Consider the following 18,515-nt stretch of genomic DNA (forward strand, 5'->3'; position numbering starts at 1 on the left):
GATGAGTGACAAGTTATTCTCTAACATTATGAATATAGTTGGTGATCGACTTATATAAAAGATGAGCGACATATGTATTTTCTAACATTATAAATATAGCTGGTGACTTTTATAGCCAAGGCCAGCTTAGCCTTATCTCGTTTAATTTTCTCGTACACTGACAGTCTTTTACTTAAATTCTGGATCCTCCTCTAATGTTCCATGCACCTCCTTTCCTCATTGTCCTACAAAATGCATCAAGTGCACGTCCCTTCGGGGACATCCGGCAAAACTGGAACGATACAAATAAAATTAGCATGACCCTTGCGCAAGGATGACAAACGCAAATTGAGAAATGATCCAAATTTGTCTGGATATCTATATAGCTATAAAGCTTGTTATTATAAAGGTAAAATAGGAAGTTTAAGAAAAATTATTTCTAAACTTAGAAATGGATATTCATTTTGGATATTGGAACTGATTAAAGTTTTGGTGACATAAACTAAAACGAAAGGAAAAATGGATAAAGTAGTAAAGGCCTGGCACTACCGGAAACAAAGTGTTTTCCCACCAACATTTAATGATAAATTTGTGCTATAAAACACAATTTTCCCAACTGAACCAGCTCATCGGAAAACACATGGTGGGAAATAGGTTCCCATTGAAACGCTGAAAAACTTCATAATTTTTCCGTGTAAAAACACTACTATTTAGATTTTTCCGCTGAATATTTTTCGGTGGAAAAATATAGATTTTTTAGTAATGTGGAGAAAATTGGTTGAGAATAGTTCTATTACGCGCAAAATGGTTGGGGACCAAAACTTGACTAATTGATTCGACTTTTACAAGTCTTGAACTTTTTAATGCAGTTGTTAGGGCTCAAAAGTCTTAAAGTTTCATGTGACACCTAAATAGTTTCCCACTTAACGCGTTCTTTTAAAATTTGTACTCCTTCCGTTTCAATTTATATGACACTTTCACTTTTTGAGAGTCAATTTGCCTAAACTTTGAAGCTAAATGGATTAGATTAATTCGATATTTTAACATTAAAATTTATATATTTAAAAATTACATGAAAAGTATTATAAGTTGCAACTTTTCTCATATCAATTTGATTAAAAAAATACATTCTTAAAATGATGAACAAAATTTATACAGTTTGAATCTCGAAAAGCGAAATGTGCTACATAAATTGGGACAGAGAGAGTATTAATTATAGTGATAGTTACGTTTTAATTACAATATTTGTAAGGTCATCAATCCATATTATTAATCGATTGGATGGATCGTTCAGTTAGAGTGACACTTTGGTGAACTCCAGTGGGGCAATTTGCGCAATTGCCGTTATTCAGGGGTGGTCTTTAATTTTTGTCCTCAAATTCTTTGATGCTTTAATTTTTCCCTTCGCGAAAATATCACGAGGTTTTGAGTTTAAATTTGGCTCAATTAAAAAAAAAAATTACAAGACTAAGTTTCGTAGCAAAATTAGGCTTATTTGGGCAAAAGTTAAGCCCAGCAGAGTAAAATAAAATAAAATTATGCCTTGTAAAATTAAAATAAAATAAAATTATGCCTTGTAAAATTTCGCAAGGCAAACTTTTGCTTAAAATTCAGCCTTATAAGGCAGAATTCTACTTTATAAGGCAGAATTTTCATGAAGCCTTGCCTTGTGATTTTTTTTTTTATTGAGCGGGGATTTGAACCCAAAATCTCGAGGTATTTTCGGCTATTTTTTAAGTGAAGGGCAAAAATTAAAGGCCAGCAATTTGAGGGGAAAAAATTAAAGACCATTGCCTTTGAAGGGCAATCCTTGCAAAAAAATGGCTCCAGTCCAAAGCTTGAAACAGATTCAAGATTTGAATTTTATGACTTCAAGTTCGAAATTCTACCGCTACTCATTTGATTTATAGTCTTTGAGATTTATTACTTGTACCGTTTCAATTTATGTGAACCTATTCGATTGGACACAAAGTTTAAGAAAAAAATGAAGATTTTGGAACTGTATCGTCTTAAACTCGACATAATATTTGTGTGCCTATAAGAGTTTTAAAACTTGTGGGCGGTTTCAAATGTGCCATAACATTTGTGTCTCTATAAAAACCTTTCATTAAAAGTAAAATGAGAAGTTTAAGTTAAATTATTTTTAATTTTGAAAGGGATAATTTATTTCCTAAGTGATAAAAGGAAATAGGTTCGTAGAAATTAAACGGATGGAGTATTTTTACTTGGTGGATATTTTGAATAAAATGGAAGCTAGAACTATGATGGAGGATAGTCAACTAATCGTACAAAAAGAGGAAAATCCGGGTAGTTTTCCAATAATATCAAGGTAGAGAAAGTTGACTGCAAATGTTCTGCTTGCATTTTTTGACTAGGTCAAATTTTCAATTAAATGAATAACTTTGTAAGAACATAGTTAAAAGATCTATACAAATTTTCGTACTAGGACAATCAGTTCTTTAATGGCATGGCTACAAATCCTACTATTTTTCCTCTTCATGACTCTTTCTTATTCCCAAAAAGATACAATTTTTCAGGGACAAAACCTTAGAGTTGGAGAAAAATTGGAATCACCAAACAAGGAATTCAGGCTTGAGTTTTTTAGCCTTGATGCCAATAAAACTCACTATATAGGCATATTCTACAATTTACCCTCTAACACGACGTTATTCCCCGATGATTATCGCCCCGTTTGGGTTGCTAATCGCGATAATCCAATACCATATGCATCAAGTAACAATCTCACATTGGATGAAGGAGATCTGAAAATTATCTATGGAAGCGATAGTTTTTTTTTGTTTAGAAGTTCTAATGATAAATCAGCAAGAAATGCAAGTGCTACATTACTCGACAACGGAAATTTTGTGTTAGAGGAATTGAACACTGATGGATCTGTGAATCAAACTTGGTGGCAAAGTTTTGATCATCCTACTGATACACTATTACCTGGGATGAGACTGGGGAGAAATTCAAAAACAGGACAGATATGGTCACTTACTTCTTGGATAAGCAAAGATATACCAGCCTCGGGTTCTTTTACGATTGGTATAAACACGACTGGCATAGACCAATTGATAATATGGTGGATGAGAAGTGTGTTTTGGATGAGTGGGCCCTGGGAAAACGGGACGTTTGCCAATGTATCACGAATATCTCACTATGACTACGCAGACTTGAGCTTTGTTTCGACAGAGGATGAAAAATACGTGACTTACTCGGTCAATAAGTCTAAAACTTTGTCTAGATACGCGATAGATGTGTTCGGCTTTATCAAGGAAAGAGGAGCAGCAGGACCTTTCGGAGTGTGTTTTTACAAGCCTAGTGCTGGTTGTGTGACAAGAGAATCGATCAGGTGCCCGATTAGAAACAATTCATGGTTTGAGAGGAGGCCAAACAGTGTTTCGGGTAATAGATTTAGATTTTTAAATAATAATACGAGTTTATTTGATTGCAAGAGACAGTGTGAGAACAATTGTTCTTGTGCTGCTTTTAACTCTATCACAGCTACTGGAACTGGTTGTGAAATTTGGAGTAATGTATCTATATTGGATTCACAAAGTCAATCAGATGTTTTCATTCTTGATGGTGAAAGAGGTATGATCATATTTTCCTCATTATCTGTTTTATGTCAGAAACATAAATTTTTGACAGATATAATTACAATAGCAAACAGTGTATCAATTCTGTAACTTGTTTTCGTAGATTTGGTGCCAATAAGAAATGGGAGCGACACAAATGTGCCAAGTACATTCTCACCTCCTCCGGCTTCACCACCAGCAATATCTCCCGACTCAACGCCAAGATCATCTGATTCATCTCAAAGAACTTGTATGTATAGTGTATCAATCTTGTTTTTGCATTTGTAATAACTGAATATTAGCTCCTGAATTAGTTGATTAATCTCACTTTTTAAACAGTATTTCTGGTAGCTTCTGTTAATTTTTCCTTTGACATATCTCTATTGAGGTCTTATAGACAATTTGTCATTTTGATTGTTCCTCGATATGGTCCATTTAACCAAGAATCATACATTATAGGCATGCCTACTTTTTTAGTATCATCATTACACAATCTAGTCCTTGTTTTGGGTATATCCAGAGAAAGGTCCTTTAGATCATCCGTTTATAACTGTACAATGTAAAAATGCATCTCACTGTTGCAAAATTTATGTCAAAATATATATCACCAAATATATGCACTGTTGCAAAATTTATGTCAAAATATATATCACCAAATATATGCTTTCAGTAGTTTTGGGAATTTTGACTCATTGTGTTGATGCAGCAATAAAATGGTGGACATGGCTTATAGCTGCAATTGGTTTGACACTATTTTTAGGACTTAGCTCCCTATGCTACCTTTTACGCGGAAAAGGTGAGCACTTGAAGAATTTAGCTAGAAGTTTGCACCAGTAAAATTCAACTATGTTTCTCGGACTCGGCTAAAATGTTGCCACACCCCTGTCAGATCCTCAAAAAATGCATTACTTTTGGAGGATCAGCCACGCACGAGGCGACATTTTTTAAGAGTCCGAGCAATATAGAAATTCGATATTTGGCTTCAGAACTCACAACTTCCTCTTTACTATCAGGGAAAGCAAAAGCAACAGCTTTGCTATTGCTTAATCAAACAGCAAATAGATCAAAAAAGGGAAAAATAGACAAGAAGATGAGTCATGAAGTGCAGTTATACAGCCTCGATAGCCTAGCAATAGCCACGAATAATTTTTCACCAGGAAATAAGCTCGGGGAGGGGGGATTCGGACCCGTTTACAAGGTAAACATGAATATTTTTAAATGAATATGATTTGCGCAAGCATAAAATACTGAAATGAGTCATTTTATTTTCAGGGAGAATTGCCTGATGGGCAAGAAGTAGCTATAAAAAGGCTTTCGACGAGTTCTGGACAGGGCCTATTGGAGTTCAAGAATGAAATTTTATTGATTGCAAAACTTCAACATACTAACCTTGTTAGGCTTTTAGGTTTCTGTACTCAAGGCGAAGAACGGATTTTAGTATACGAATACATGCTCAACAAAAGCCTAGACTTCTTCCTGTTTGGTAAATATCATACTTCTCATCTTCAATAATTAAAATACTTTCAAGCAATTTCATTCTTTATAATGATATGAACAGATAGTAACAAAAGGGAGCTACTAAATTGGGACACACGATTCAGAATCATCGAAGGGGTTGCTCAAGGTCTACTATATCTGCATAAATATTCAAGGTTGAAAGTGATCCATAGAGATTTAAAATCGAGCAACATCTTACTAGACGCTGACATGAATCCAAAGATATCGGACTTTGGCATGGCGAGGATTTTTGGAAGGCAAGAATCTGAAGCAAACACGAAAAGAATTGTTGGAACACAGTAAGTTAAATTAGCAATATTTTCATATATAAGTTTTATATTACTCGAAATTCTGAATACATTTTTCGAATACAATTTCAGTGGCTATATGTCTCCAGAGTATGCCTTGAGAGGCATTGTCTCAACAAAGACAGATGTATTCAGCTTTGGAGTTTTACTCTTAGAAATTGTTAGTGGCAAGAAAAACAACAGCTGCTATGATTCTGAGCATCCACTTAACCTCATAGGACTGGTAAGTCTCTAAACTACAAAATTTGTACTTTCCAAATGTGAGTTCCCGTTAAATATTTTCTATTTTCACAGTTCTGATTAAATTTGACAATCAGAGTTTGGTAACTATCCGACGGAGACCAAAATGCTCCCTTTTGCCAAACTTAAAGGACCAAAACTGCTCAGTTAATACTTAAGGGGCTATTTCGAACCTACAACCAAAGATAAGGGACATTTTTGTCATTTTCTCAACTTATCTCATGAAACATAGAAACATAAAACTTTTACTATGTTTTTAGGCATGGGAATTGTGGAGAGAAGAGAGAGCTTTGGAGCTAATAGATGCAACACTAATTGAATCATGCTCGCACGATGAAGTAATGAGATGCATTCATGTGGGACTACTTTGTGTGCAAGACTATGCAAAAGATAGGCCTTCAATGTCAAGTGTCGTTTCAATGCTTATGAACGATACGAGACAACCACCACCAGCACCAGAGCGACCAGGATTTTTCATAGAGAGAGGGGATCAACGTGCAGAGATCTCGGAAGAAGTAGTAAGATATTCGATAAACGGGCTATCGATTTCAGAGTTGACAGCAAGATAAGTTTTACCAATACAGTGAAAATTTAAATTACAAAATGGTCAATGGGAAAGTAGCTTATTTAACATTCAGTCAATGGGAAAGTAGCTTATTTAACATTCTTTTTGATGAAGTGTAAAAAGTTACCAACTTCAAGTATTCATTCATATGTACAACCTTATTTGTGGGGCTGATTTTGAGTCCCATTTCTTTGATACTATTCCACTAGTATATCTTAAATTCGAGGTGTTGATCATCAGAACAACATTTATGCAAGTATATACAGTGAAAAGAAACTATTATCAGAATTAGTAATGAAGAAAGACATCATGACAGGTGAAACTCTAATGCCTCCACACTTCAAAAGGTGCACTATAGAGAACATTATGAGTATGAATATCTTCCTATCATAGTTCACCTGAAATATACAATCATTTAACTAGTTATATTTCGAGCTCGAATAAACTTGACCTGATAGCAGGGGCTTTAGTAGCGAATGAAATGAATAACTTCGATTCAACAACCATGTTACCCCCTTGTACTTCAGAATGATTTTAACAAAGATGCTCAATTCCCTTTACTGTCTTCAGTTTCTTGATTTTAGGAATGACAGACAAGCTCTCGTGATACCTCGTGCAATTCTAGTTACTGATTTGAAATGAGTCACTAGCTTCTTGCTATCGATAGTGCCTCTGACTTTAGTTTATAAGGAAGCTTTGTTGTACTTCGAAAAGGATAGTAGAACAATCACTAATGGGGTTAGCAGAAACTGAACAATAAAAATTTCAACTTCAATTTACATAATATTTGGTTGAAATTTAAAAGAAAAAAGAATATTTGAAGTTGAAGCTGAAGAAGGAATATTTTTGTTTGAAGTTAGACATAAATTTCACTTAGAGTCTGTTTGGATGGGCTTATAACTTATGACTTATAAGCCAAAAGCCATAAGTTAGAAATCCTAATTTATGGCTTTTGCCTTATTGTTATTATTTTGACTTAAAACTAAGTGCTTATAAATACTTTCTATCATATCCAAACACTATGAAAGTGCTTAAAAGACTTAAAACAGCTAAAATAAGTCAATCCAAAATGGCTCTTATAAAAAATTGAAATTTTGATGAATGAAAACCTATATTTCTCAAACCAATGTTTCAAACTTCAAATTGTCTATTTCAATCAAAATTGAAAAAATGGACCAAATTATATAAAAAGCACTTAGTTGATTTGCCCTTAAACACCCCCACCCCCCACCCCAAACAAAAAAAAAATATTGAGATAATATTTACAACCAAACTAAAAATGTACTATCTAATGAGGGATGATGTCTACTCGTTGGATTTTAAAATATTTAAAAATGAGTAGAACTGTAATGAAGAAAGAGAATAGTTAAGTATTTACTTTTTGGCATAATTTTCACAGATTGTCTCTTTTTTGGATAGTTGCACAGTGAAATACCTTTTTCTTCTAACATTTACGAACTTTAGACCATGGTCTAAAAATCCCTTATGACGTAACTGAAAATTTTAATAGAAAATATTGGACGATGGTCTAAAATTTGTAAGCTATTTGGTATACATTTGGGGTTTATGGGTGGACTACTTATGTTTGTATCATATTTCCGCACCTTTTTATGATAAGAGAGCGTTAGTAGTATTCTATTCTTCTTTTATTTAATTTAAGTTATATATATATTTTAGATAAAGAGTTAGCCTAATGGGTAGCTCATCAGGTTCTCTATCATCACTTAGGTGCAGTGGCGTAGTCAGGAATTTGGCTTAGAATATATTTTTTTTTTTTCATGTAAAATTAAATATATATTTATAATAGTTAACATTTAATCTATACGCTCGATCTTGGCCTAAAGTGTGCACCTGACCACCCTTCGCCTAAGTTGCTGACTCCACCCATGCCTAGGTATCAGATTTAGGACATATTAACATATGAGTAAACATCAGTCTAGAGTCCAACATTTTCGAAGGCTGCTTTTGCACTGCTAGGGAAAATTTTATTTTTGTGCTGTATTATGTAAATGTTTGAGTAAATCAACCTTACTTTTGCGCTGTATTATGTATTTTTCTTTACTTTAAATGTTTCAATAAAGTAAAGAAGGCTGCTTAATAATAATAATAATAATAAGAATAATAATAATTTTAAAAAGTGAAAAGAAAGACACGTCATCCAATTCCCAAGTTCCAATTGGGATCAAATTGATCTAGTCCGTCGGTCTGAAAATCAATCGGTTCTACCGATCATTTTTTTTTTCCCATAATTTTTGGCAATCCGTTAGTTTTTAAGTTTATTTTGTTAGTTGGACCAAATGTGCTTCACTTTAGCAAACTTAAGAATAATTCGAATAGGAAAGTTTCCGACAATTTTAACTAAAACTTCTATAAAAAATGTTAGACCGTGGTCTAAATTTTATAAGTTATTGCAAATATTATAAGACAGTATAATATTTTATCGGTAAATTTGATCACAAACCTTAAACACGTGTCTAATTGTGATGGAATTAACTTATGCAAGTTTTTTTGACCATATTACCCTTGCTTAGTCCAATCACATTATTTATATTCATTTAATCTCTTTCTCTCTGCTGATCGACTGTTCTTTGCGTTCTGACTTTTTTTCTTTTACAAATCAAGAAAACGCTCAATTCGGAAAGTTTCCCAATTTAGAAAGATGTCTGGAAAAGGAGCAAAGGGTTTGATAATGGGAAAAACATCAGCAAACAAAGACAAAGAAAAGGAAAAAAAGAAACCCACTTCTCGTTCTTCTCGTGCTGGTCTTCAGGTACATTTTTTTGACAAAAAAAAAAATATCTGGCTTTGTTGTTAAAATTTTCAAATTTTGATGTTCTTTGATGGGTAGATTGATTTGTTGTAGCGCATTAGGGTTTTTGATGATAGATAGTCTAAAGTGTTTTTTTTTTTTCAAAAAAAATATGTGGTTTATTCTTAATTCTTTTACATTTTTGATGTTTTTGTTTGGTTTTGTGTTGTGTGAATGAGAAATTCAATGATTTTTCCGAAAAGGATGTGACTTTACTGTAAAATCAATGTTTCACTGCTCAAAATATAAAATATTTACGCCAACATCTGAATAGAATATAATTTTACCCATGTATAAATAATATTTTTTTCCCGCCAAAGCCCCCTCGGCCCTATGTGGCTGTGCCCGTGAAAGTCACCATATCTTTTCATAACACCCTTTAGTTGGCTATATAAGTTAAAAGCTTTGCTTCAGATTTTCAATTCACTGTAGCATAAAAAACCGAAAGTCTGAATTTTTTCTCCCCTCAAAATCTGGTCTCTGCATTTGTTTTCAAAACAAAAATATTATAAAGTTATGTGATTCGCTTGTTGAAAAAATATCTTGGTTTTTCCGTTCTTAAATTAATCCATTAACCTTGACAACTTGAGGGGATTAGATTTTTTAAGACACACAAATAACTGATAAATTTCTGTTCCATCTTTTTGTCAAAATTTTAAAACAGAAACTGATTTTGTTAAATTACTGCTTTGAACACAGGAAGATAACAGTTTCTTGATAGATTGTTTGATTTTTGTCGTAAATTAGGTTTTTGATGATAGATAGTCTCGGTTTTTGGTTTGTTTTCGCAGTTTCTTTTTGTTGTTTGGGGTTAGGAAACTTACACTCAATGTCTACTGAGGAGAAAATATTTACGCCACATAACCCATATTTTGAGTTTGTTACATGGTTTAGCCCATGTTTGTGTATAAACACCTTTTATAGAATTCTTGTGCCGGTCTTCAGGTTTTTTAAAAAAAAAAAAAAAAATTTAATCGTTTTTTTGTTGAAAAAAATATTTAGGTTTATTCTTAAATCTTTAATTCTTGATGGGTTTTGATTGATACATCGATTTATTGTCAAAATTTAGGGTTCTTGATCAGAGATAATCTTAAGGACCCGTTTGGCCATGAAAATTCCAAATAAAACTCGAAGTTGTATTTGGAATTGGAAAACACCTAAAATCCCATCTTCGGTTTTTTTTTTTTTTTTTCCTTTCACTTTCAGTACATTCAAACAACCAAATGTGTTTTTGCAAAAACTATAACCAAACAAATGGGGTTCGTTTTTGTAGTTTTTTGTTGGGGAGATTTTCAAAAATATACAGCCCAATATAAAATATTACGCCACATAGCTATATTTTCAGTTTATACAATATTATACAACATTATTTTACCTGGGGGGAAGCATTATAGTAATGTACAAACCTTGTATATAATAGTGTATAAAAGGACAAGAAGAAACAAACTTCTGGTTCTTCTCGTGCCGATCTTCAGGTTTCTTCTTCTTTTTTTTTTTTTAAAAAAATATATGGGTTTGTTCTTAAATCTTCATTTTTGATGGGTCTCTATGGATAGATTGATTTATTGTTGTAAATTAGGGTTCTTGATGAGAGATAGTCTTAGTTTCTGGTTCGTTTTCGTAGGTTTTTGTTGGGAAAATTATGCTCTACGTGTACTGGGAGAAAATATTTACGCCACGTAGCCTATATTTTGAGTTTGTTATCTGGTTTAGCCTAAACTTGTGTATAAACAAAAACCTTTTATACACTATTATACACTTTTTTACATGGTTGATCAAAGAGTTAGCCTAGTGATCAATGAAGTGGGTAGATTATGAGGTCTTAGGTTCAATTTCCAGGGAGTTAAAACACACTAGGTGATTTCTTCCTATCTGTCCAAGTTTTGGGGGATAGAATTGCTCGGTTCCTGTGCTGGCGTGGTGGGAGGTAGCAGGTGCCCTGTAGAATTAGTCGAGGGAGCAAGTTGATTTGGACACCACGGTTATAAGAAAAAACATCTAACTATTTAATCATGCGTTATGACTTACGCTTTCTTTTGATGGTAGAGGAGTAAGCAAATTTGTAACTTTTATTGTATTCAATATGATATTGAGCCGTACTGACTTTTGTTTTTTGATAACCCTGATGTTCGGTCCAACTTGTGCTCACCTTGACTGATTTCAAGAGGTACTTGCTACCTCTTACCAGCACAGGTTACAGGCTTGGACAAATGGGAAGTAATCACCCGGTGATTTTGCTTCCGCTGGAAATTGAACCCGAGACCTCATGGTTCTCAACCCTTCATTGACCACTAGGCCCAGCATTGGGTGCAAGCTAAACTGGAACTTTTGTGCTCTTCTATTTGTTTTATGCTCAACTTTTTTGTCATAAATTAGTCATTTTGACGAGATATGTCTTAGTTTTTGGCTGTTTTCACCCTTTTTTTGGGTTTCCTAGGTTGCTCTTTGTTCTCGTACTTTAATTGGTTCTCTGTGGATGTAGTTAAGGATTTATGGGTTCATCTGCCCGGACCCTTTATATGTGTTAAAAAATTCACTAAACAAGTACAAGGAATAGAGTTTGAACCAAGTAAATCAACTGGGTTGTGGTAGAATTTCAAACTCGAAATCATAATGTTTAAATTCTTGATCTGCCTCTGGTTTTATCCTGCTTCTTTGGGGAGGTTGATTTTAAGGATTTCTTTTACTATTACTTTGCAAGGTTATTAAACACGACGAAAAAATGTGTATGGGTAATACATATTAGAAAAGTTGGTCCGCGATCTAATGATGACTTACACATTCTTTTGATGTTGTTTATTGTAGATGTATAACCTTTATTGTACTCAATATAATATTGAGCTGAACTGGAACATTTGTCCTTTTTTACTTGTTTAAGCTCAACCTTTTTGTTTGGTACTTAAATTTTCTCCCATGAGACAGGTCTTTATACCCAATTGATTGCAAGATACTTGTAAATAACTCTTAATTTCGATTTAATTGAGCTGAACTGGAATCTTTGTGTTCTTGTGTACATTAAACGCACTTAGGTTGGGTTGAGCTTTGATGTTAGAAGACCAGATAGCCAGGATATTTGGTTTTTTTCTTTGTCTCTCCTCTTTTGTTCCTTTTCGCTGACTTATGGATGGAACTGCATCACCTCATCAGTGCTGATTTTTAACAGCTATAATATTTACCATTTCAAAACAAAATAAAAAAGGCCAGAGAGGCTAAGCCAATCCTTTTTTACCTAAAGCAAAGGTCGAACAATCTTTTGATGAACTAATCTTGAGTTTATCTAGTGTGTGTAATGGACTTGAGTTTTTGGTTTCTCTCTCTGTGGAAATGGGTAATAATCAATGTGGGCCCTCAATAAGTTGCTATCTATTTCTTTTGGTAAAAGTTGTCAAAATATGTGCATGATGTGCTTTACGGTTTTGTTCTTTCTATGTATAAGCACTGTGTTTAACTGCTAGTGGTAATGGAGAATGATAGCTGAATAATTTGGCCATTCTGTTTTCTGTATGCAATGCACTACTTGTGTGAATAGTAAGGTCTGTTTGGTGGTAGTTTTATTCCAGGAATGAAGTTACTCTTCTTTGACTCTTGAATTGACCCGTGCTGCAAGCCTGCAAACTGCTCAACAATTAGGCAGTAGCAATAGTTATCTCATTATTCCGGTTCCTTTTTCATGATGTTGTATGTAAAGCTAAGGGCCCTTTTTCTTGATTCATCTGCTATAGTTTAACATTGATACCTTGTCCTTTCAAAGCCAAGGCATCCATATAGTATCCTATATGCGTCCTGGCAATGCATTATACTGCCCTGTGTAAATGTCTCTGACTTTTGTTCATTCGCGTCCGTCTAATTTGATTAATAAGAGGATTAGGTGACATTGACCTTAAGTTCTGCATATAGCTTATCTTTGGCCATTTTTGGGATTACACGACTCTTCTTTCTTTATGATTTCTGAACTGTTTGCCTTGTGCCTTTTCAGTTTCCAGTTGGGCGTATCCATCGCCTGCTAAAGGAGAGAACCACTGCCAATGGGAGAGTGGGTGCTACTGCAGCTGTTTACTCTGCTGCAATCTTGGAGTATCTGACTGCCGAAGTATTGGAGCTGGCTGGGAACGCAAGCAAAGATTTGAAGGTGAAACGTATCACCCCAAGACATTTGCAACTAGCAATTCGAGGTGACGAAGAACTTGATACTCTGATCAAAGGAACTATTGCGGGAGGAGGTGTAATACCGCACATTCACAAGTCGCTCATTAACAAATCTTCTAAGGAGTAATGAAAAGCCTGTTGTGTTACAACTAGTTGTCTGCTTGCTTTTTGGAGAAATATTCCTTTCTGGAAACTTTAACCATTTGGTTTTTTTGGTGTCTGCAAATGCATAGACATAGACATAGAATTGTCTACCTATTATGTTGGCATTTTCCATCTAGGTTCTCCTTTAGGTATTCTAGACATGGTCCTTTGCTAATATACCAACATTTGATGTGATTACCGGGTTTCCTCTATTGTCTTCATGATCATGAATGCCTTTTAGTTAACAGATCCATCCATGGATGTGAATTGTCAGAGGCGGATTCAAAATTTTAAAGTTTATAAGTTTCTGCAGTTAATATGCAATAATAATTGGGTTCGATAATCAAATATCTATAGGTATTTAGTGAATTTCTTAATACATATCTAGGGTGTCGACAAAAGCTATTGGGTTCACGTGAACCTATAAATTAGATGATAGATCTCAGCTTGTGAACTGTGATGATGTCATGATAGGGATTAGATCCTCTTGAGTTACAATGTTTCTATGTTCCAGCATCCCCGAGTCTAGTGTGTATGGCTTATCTCTATGTTCTAGGATAGTGGTATACGCAGGATTTTATGCAAACAATGTCGGCTTATTATTACAATTCGTCTTGTAAGTGAATTTGGGTCTAAGACTGTTGGCATTAAGACTTTCCTCCTTGGTTTGATATATCCTTTTGGTTTACTCTTTAGCCGAAGCTGTGTGTACATAAAATCTTAATTCCCTTTGGATGATATTGTTAGAGGGAAATTTCTCTGATCTGTAGTAGGAACAAAAATATTATTTGAAGAAAAATAGATGTAAACAGCTTCCTTTATACAAGATTTGATCGTAGTGCAGGAGACCTTGAAACTTCAAAAATTAATAAATCTTTAAACACTAAAGCCTAGTTGTAGAAAAGAAGTTTAAAGAGGACAATCTCACTTTCAAGTTGTAGTTTGAAAAGAAATTGTTATGTTGCAAATTGGAGAAACGCTCAATGATGAAGATCTGAGTCCTCGTGCTTATACGGGGGATTTCCTGTTGAACTTTTAGGAAATTTTGCCTTTGCAGATAGAGTTACCCAATGCATATGCTGGTGAGAGAGAGTAGAAACCGGTAAATAGTCAAGGTGTGTGCAAGCAAGCTCAGACACCACTGATATAAAAAAAAAATTAAAAAAAGGTAGGAATTCTTGCATCAACTTGCAATGTTCAAACTATGGTACAATTATCGAAAGAAATTACAGCAATGTTAGAAAGTGACAAATCAACATTATCCTCAAATGAATCTATCAAGATCACAAGCTTTAATCAAAATTCACAACCTAATTAGGTTTCAAAAATAGTTGATTGAGTCCCAGAACAATTGGCAACATCAATAGACAACAAAATTCTCCTATAGACAACTAACAAATTGTCCTTGCTCGTAGTATACTTCATATCAAACTATCAAAGGTAGCTTCTTCACAAAAGCAAAATCACCATTACTGATGAAGACCCTTGGAGTTAAGATACAAAGATATTTACAATGAAAGAGGCTAACTCAGCAATATAAGCTGTGTGTGCACGTGCATCCACTGATTCGAACTTAGACTATATATATAGAGAAAATTTTGAGAATTTTTTTATGATGTACGTCTATATAGGTGTACCAACTACCTTTAAATCCTGGATCCATCTCCTTCTCTGGTTGCTGATTGACATTTAAAAGTTTGCTACCTTTGGAACGTCCACCGGAAACTTATCTATCTCATCCATCCAAGGATTCACTTCCTTTGCTGGCTTTATAGTCCTCAAAGCCTTCCATACAGCACTATTACACTTAAATCCTGAACCAAATCCTATTTGCCACACTCTATCACCTCTCTTCACTCTTCCTTTAGCTTCCGTATAAGCCAACTCGTACCACAAAGAGCTGCTCGAAGTGTTTCCAAAACGATACAATGTCATTCTTGATGGCTCGAGGTGCCTCTCCGTAAGATGCAAATTCTTCTCTATTTCATCTAAAACTGCCCTTCCACCAGCATGAATGCAGAAATGCTCGAACGCTAGTTTGAAATCAGGAATATAAGGCTTGAGTTTCATTTTAAAAAGTTTCTTCCCAACAAGCGTAGCAAAGAAAAGTAATTGTTCTGATATCGGTAACACAAGGGGTCCAAGGGTAGTAATATTGGTTTTTAAGGCATCTCCAGCCACTGCCATTAACTCTTTTGACAAAGAAACTCCTTGTATTCCATTAGCATCCTCTTCTTGAGTGACAGAAGCAAAACACTTATCGTCTGCACCTTTATTCGTACGAACAGCATGTAAAAGTTGGTACTTTGATCTTCTTCTCTCTGTCCATTTATTTGAAAGAAGTATAGCTGCACCTCCCATTCTAAACAAGCAATTTGACACTAACTTTGATCTGTCATTTCCAAGATACCAATTGAGTGTAATATTCTCTGTACTAACAACCAAAGCATATGAACTTGGATGTACTTGAAGTAATTTTTTAGCAAGATCAATCGCAATTACTCCAGCACTGCACCCCATTCCACCTAAATTATAGCTAGTTATGTTCCCTCTAAGCTTATAATGATTTATGATCATTGCAGACAACGACGGGGTCGGATTAAACAGGCTGCAGTTGACAATCAAGATTCCAATGTCCTTCGTTTTCACGTTCGTTTTAGCCAATAGGCCATCAATAGCGCCAAACATAACTGTCTCCGCTTCTTTCCTAGCTTGTTTCAACGACGGATTTGGAGGTATGTTGAGCAAAGCCTCAGGGAAGTACGTGTTGTCCCCGAGCCCTGATCGTTGTAAGATCCTCCTTTGGAACTCAAGATTCTCCTCGGAAAACGCACCAGCTAACCTAGATTGATCCATGAAAGTCTGCATTGTGCACTTATGAGCTTCACCAGGCTTGTAACAACTAAAGTCCACGAGGTATACAGGGCGAGGACGGGTTACGATGTAGATTGTCAATACGAGTACTATGAGTGTTGAACATGAAATTACTGAGATGAGGTTGTATTGAAGATTGTCCCATAATTCAGAAAGATCTTGAGGAGTAAGTGTTGACATGTGAGCAGCAATCCCAGCTACTAGAGGTGTTAATAAGAGGTACATTCCATGAGTAATGAGGTAATGGTAACCAAGCTTAACATATTTCAACTTGACTGATTTGTTGTAATCTGGAAGCTTGGTTGATGAGGGTGGCATCAAGGGTGTAGTTGCTTTTGCTTCTGTCATTTTTCTCCCTGTTTAAAACATTTGACATAGGTTAAGTAATTATTCGAGAGATAATAAGGGATAGTATATTTTAGTATGAATCTACTTCCATACGAAGGAAAAATAATTTATTCAGAGTTCTCCTCTGAATCTTTGAATGAGCTACAATTCTTCACTACTCTCTGTACTACATAAATAGATAAGTAACATCCTATTTATAGTAGTACGAAACCTACTTTTACTAGAAATTTGAAAACCTATTCCTATTTAATTCTAACTATAAATCCTATTTAGACATGAATTAAATACACGAACAAATATCAAATCCTAAATAAATTTGGTTTCTTACAACTTTGAATTATTCTTCAACACTACAAACAGTAAAACTTTTACACTATCCGTATAGTTTAACCTATTATACCAAGTTACCTGCTTTTTGAGGTTATTGATCTCATTTGTTATGGATTGTTTATTGTAGTCTTGTGTTGCTTGAACTCTTCAAAAATAGCGAAAGGTGCGTGTTGGATCCCTGAAATGTAGTGTGTTTCCGGAGGATCCAACACGAGTGAGACATAATTTTTGAAGAATTCGAGCTACATAGCCTCTAATTACTATTTCAGGTGACCTAATAGCGTAAAAGTTCTTATAAATTGTCATGTCAGTGTATATAAGTTAAAACACTTTTGGTATAGCATGAATTCAAAAACCTCTTGATGTTAATCTCTTTCAAAGTTACATCAAACAGAGGGGTGTATAAGATTGGATTCTGCAGATACATTGCTTAGACAATGCAAATACGGGGATGACAAAAAATAGTTGAAGAATTCTTATTGCAAAATTTATTAAAACAAATTATTTTCTGGGGAATCAACTTGATGGGGTTTTCTCATATACAAACAAAATACAATAACAACAAATATTATGCCTCAATCCCAAGAAAGTTAGGATCGACTATATGAATTCTCACATACCATGTGGCTTCATTTAGGTTCATCTCAGGGCAATGTTATACAAAATAACATTAGAGATAACAAGTAATGAGATTCTCATTTACAAATAGAATGCAGCTCCACTTTAGTGCAAATTCTTTGATTTTACACAAATAGTATGAAGGCTAATATAAATCTTATTCCAAATTCTGACTAAAGAGACATCTTTCCTCTTTATGCACTTAATTAGATGCAATAGATCTTATCATTTCTTTCAGAAGGATTAAAATGCATATAGAAAAAGCAAAAGAAGGTGCATAAATGGTTTCAATGCTGATTAAAAAAATTTAATCATCAGTATCATCAAGAAAACAATTGTGCATGGATAAACCTTAATATAAAAGAGGCATATAAAGAAATCACCTTTAAATGGTAGTCACACCCCAGATCGCTTCAATCCCCCTATAGAGAAGCAAAAGAGAGAGAGAGCTACACTACAACAACATATGAAGTTAGAAAATAAACAAGAAATTTTGTAAATTTGTGCTGTCGTTTAATTTTTGCTACAAATATGGGATAGTGAGAATTTGACTGGTTAGTTATAAAGAACTAGAAAAACATGCAATGCCATCAATTTTTATGGATAAAAATAATACTATCCCATGTAGGGGGTCTTGGGGGTGGGGGAAGCAAAGGTAAATCCATAGCAAGTTAGTTGGTTCAGGATAAGTGTGATGGTTTTAAATGTACACAATTTTTTAAATTTTATTTGTATATGTACACATAGTTAAAGCCGGAAATAATTACATGTACACAAATTTTTTTTATTGCATATGTAAACATAATTAAAGCCAAAAACAATCAATTCAGTCGAACCAATAGAATCCACACTATATTTGCCTCGCGGGGAGAAAACAAGAGAAGTTGCAGAGACTAGTTGGTCCGATTGGTTCTTTGCGCCTAGTTTTGATGTGGCAATTACACTTCGGTTGATCCTCTTTTATCTAGTTTTTTAGAATCAGACTTGAAGCCGTCAAAATTGATTGATTACTAGAATTAAAATTTTCGATCTTAATAGCTTTACTATATCAAAACATTTGAAGGGAATCTAGAAAGCTT

At 34.4% G+C, this 18,515-nt stretch overlaps 3 protein-coding genes and 1 non-coding gene across 6 annotated transcripts; 3 read left to right on the top strand and 1 right to left on the bottom strand.

Annotated features, from left to right (window-relative positions):
- Window positions 1-246: 246 nt before the first annotated feature.
- LOC132032214 (U6 spliceosomal RNA) lies at window positions 247-349 on the top strand. The gene has a single exon (XR_009408365.1). It is a non-coding gene; the product is annotated as a U6 spliceosomal RNA (small nuclear RNA).
- Window positions 350-2,321: 1,972 nt separating this feature from the next.
- Window positions 2,322-6,232, top strand: LOC132031039 (G-type lectin S-receptor-like serine/threonine-protein kinase CES101). Of its 2 annotated transcripts, XM_059420881.1 has the most exons (8): window positions 2,322-3,573; window positions 3,682-3,807; window positions 4,264-4,353; window positions 4,571-4,755; window positions 4,830-5,040; window positions 5,116-5,353; window positions 5,435-5,585; window positions 5,863-6,232. In XM_059420881.1, exons 1-8 carry the CDS (start codon window positions 2,442-2,444, stop codon window positions 6,169-6,171), a joined length of 2,442 nt encoding a protein of 813 aa, XP_059276864.1. In that variant the 5' UTR covers window positions 2,322-2,441; the 3' UTR covers window positions 6,172-6,232. The 2 variants fall into 2 exon arrangements, with proteins under 2 accessions (XP_059276864.1, XP_059276865.1); XM_059420882.1 differs by lacking the exon at window positions 4,264-4,353.
- Window positions 6,233-8,732: 2,500 nt separating this feature from the next.
- LOC132031041 (probable histone H2A variant 3) lies at window positions 8,733-13,461 on the top strand. The gene is made up of 2 exons (XM_059420884.1): window positions 8,733-8,937; window positions 12,953-13,461. Exons 1-2 carry the CDS (start codon window positions 8,827-8,829, stop codon window positions 13,247-13,249), a joined length of 408 nt encoding a protein of 135 aa, XP_059276867.1. The 5' UTR covers window positions 8,733-8,826; the 3' UTR covers window positions 13,250-13,461.
- Window positions 13,462-14,067: 606 nt separating this feature from the next.
- On the bottom strand, window positions 14,068-17,953 carry LOC132031040 (3-ketoacyl-CoA synthase 11-like). 2 transcript variants are annotated; one of them, XR_009408158.1, is made up of 3 exons: window positions 17,820-17,953; window positions 14,734-16,496; window positions 14,068-14,315 (listed from the first exon to the last, which is right to left on the bottom strand). XR_009408158.1 is itself a non-coding variant. In XM_059420883.1 (2 exons), exon 2 carries the CDS (start codon window positions 16,486-16,488, stop codon window positions 14,956-14,958), a length of 1,533 nt encoding a protein of 510 aa, XP_059276866.1. In that variant the 5' UTR covers window positions 16,489-16,496; window positions 17,820-17,953; the 3' UTR covers window positions 14,581-14,955. The 2 variants fall into 2 exon arrangements, 1 of the variants encoding a protein (XP_059276866.1); XM_059420883.1 differs by lacking the exon at window positions 14,068-14,315 and having other exon boundaries at window positions 14,581-16,496.
- Window positions 17,954-18,515: the final 562 nt, after the last annotated feature.

This window comes from Lycium ferocissimum, chromosome 9, assembly GCF_029784015.1.
Source record: "Lycium ferocissimum isolate CSIRO_LF1 chromosome 9, AGI_CSIRO_Lferr_CH_V1, whole genome shotgun sequence".
NCBI classification, from domain to species: domain Eukaryota; kingdom Viridiplantae; phylum Streptophyta; class Magnoliopsida; order Solanales; family Solanaceae; genus Lycium; species Lycium ferocissimum.

Excerpts from the sequence above, each read along its gene's own strand:
- LOC132031039 (XM_059420881.1), top strand. The coding sequence starts at position 2,442 with ATGGCATGGCTACAAATCCTACTATTTTTCCTCTTCATGACTCTTTCT. Across the intron at positions 4,756-4,829 it reads GATTCGGACCCGTTTACAAG|GGAGAATTGCCTGATGGGCA; the intron begins GTAAACATGAAT and ends TTTTATTTTCAG. Across the intron at positions 5,354-5,434 it reads AAAAGAATTGTTGGAACACA|TGGCTATATGTCTCCAGAGT; the intron begins GTAAGTTAAATT and ends ATACAATTTCAG.
- LOC132031041 (XM_059420884.1), top strand. The coding sequence starts at position 8,827 with ATGTCTGGAAAAGGAGCAAAGGGTTTGATAATGGGAAAAACATCAGCA. Across the intron at positions 8,938-12,952 it reads CTTCTCGTGCTGGTCTTCAG|TTTCCAGTTGGGCGTATCCA; the intron begins GTACATTTTTTT and ends GTGCCTTTTCAG.
- LOC132031040 (XM_059420883.1), bottom strand. The coding sequence starts at position 16,488 with ATGACAGAAGCAAAAGCAACTACACCCTTGATGCCACCCTCATCAACC.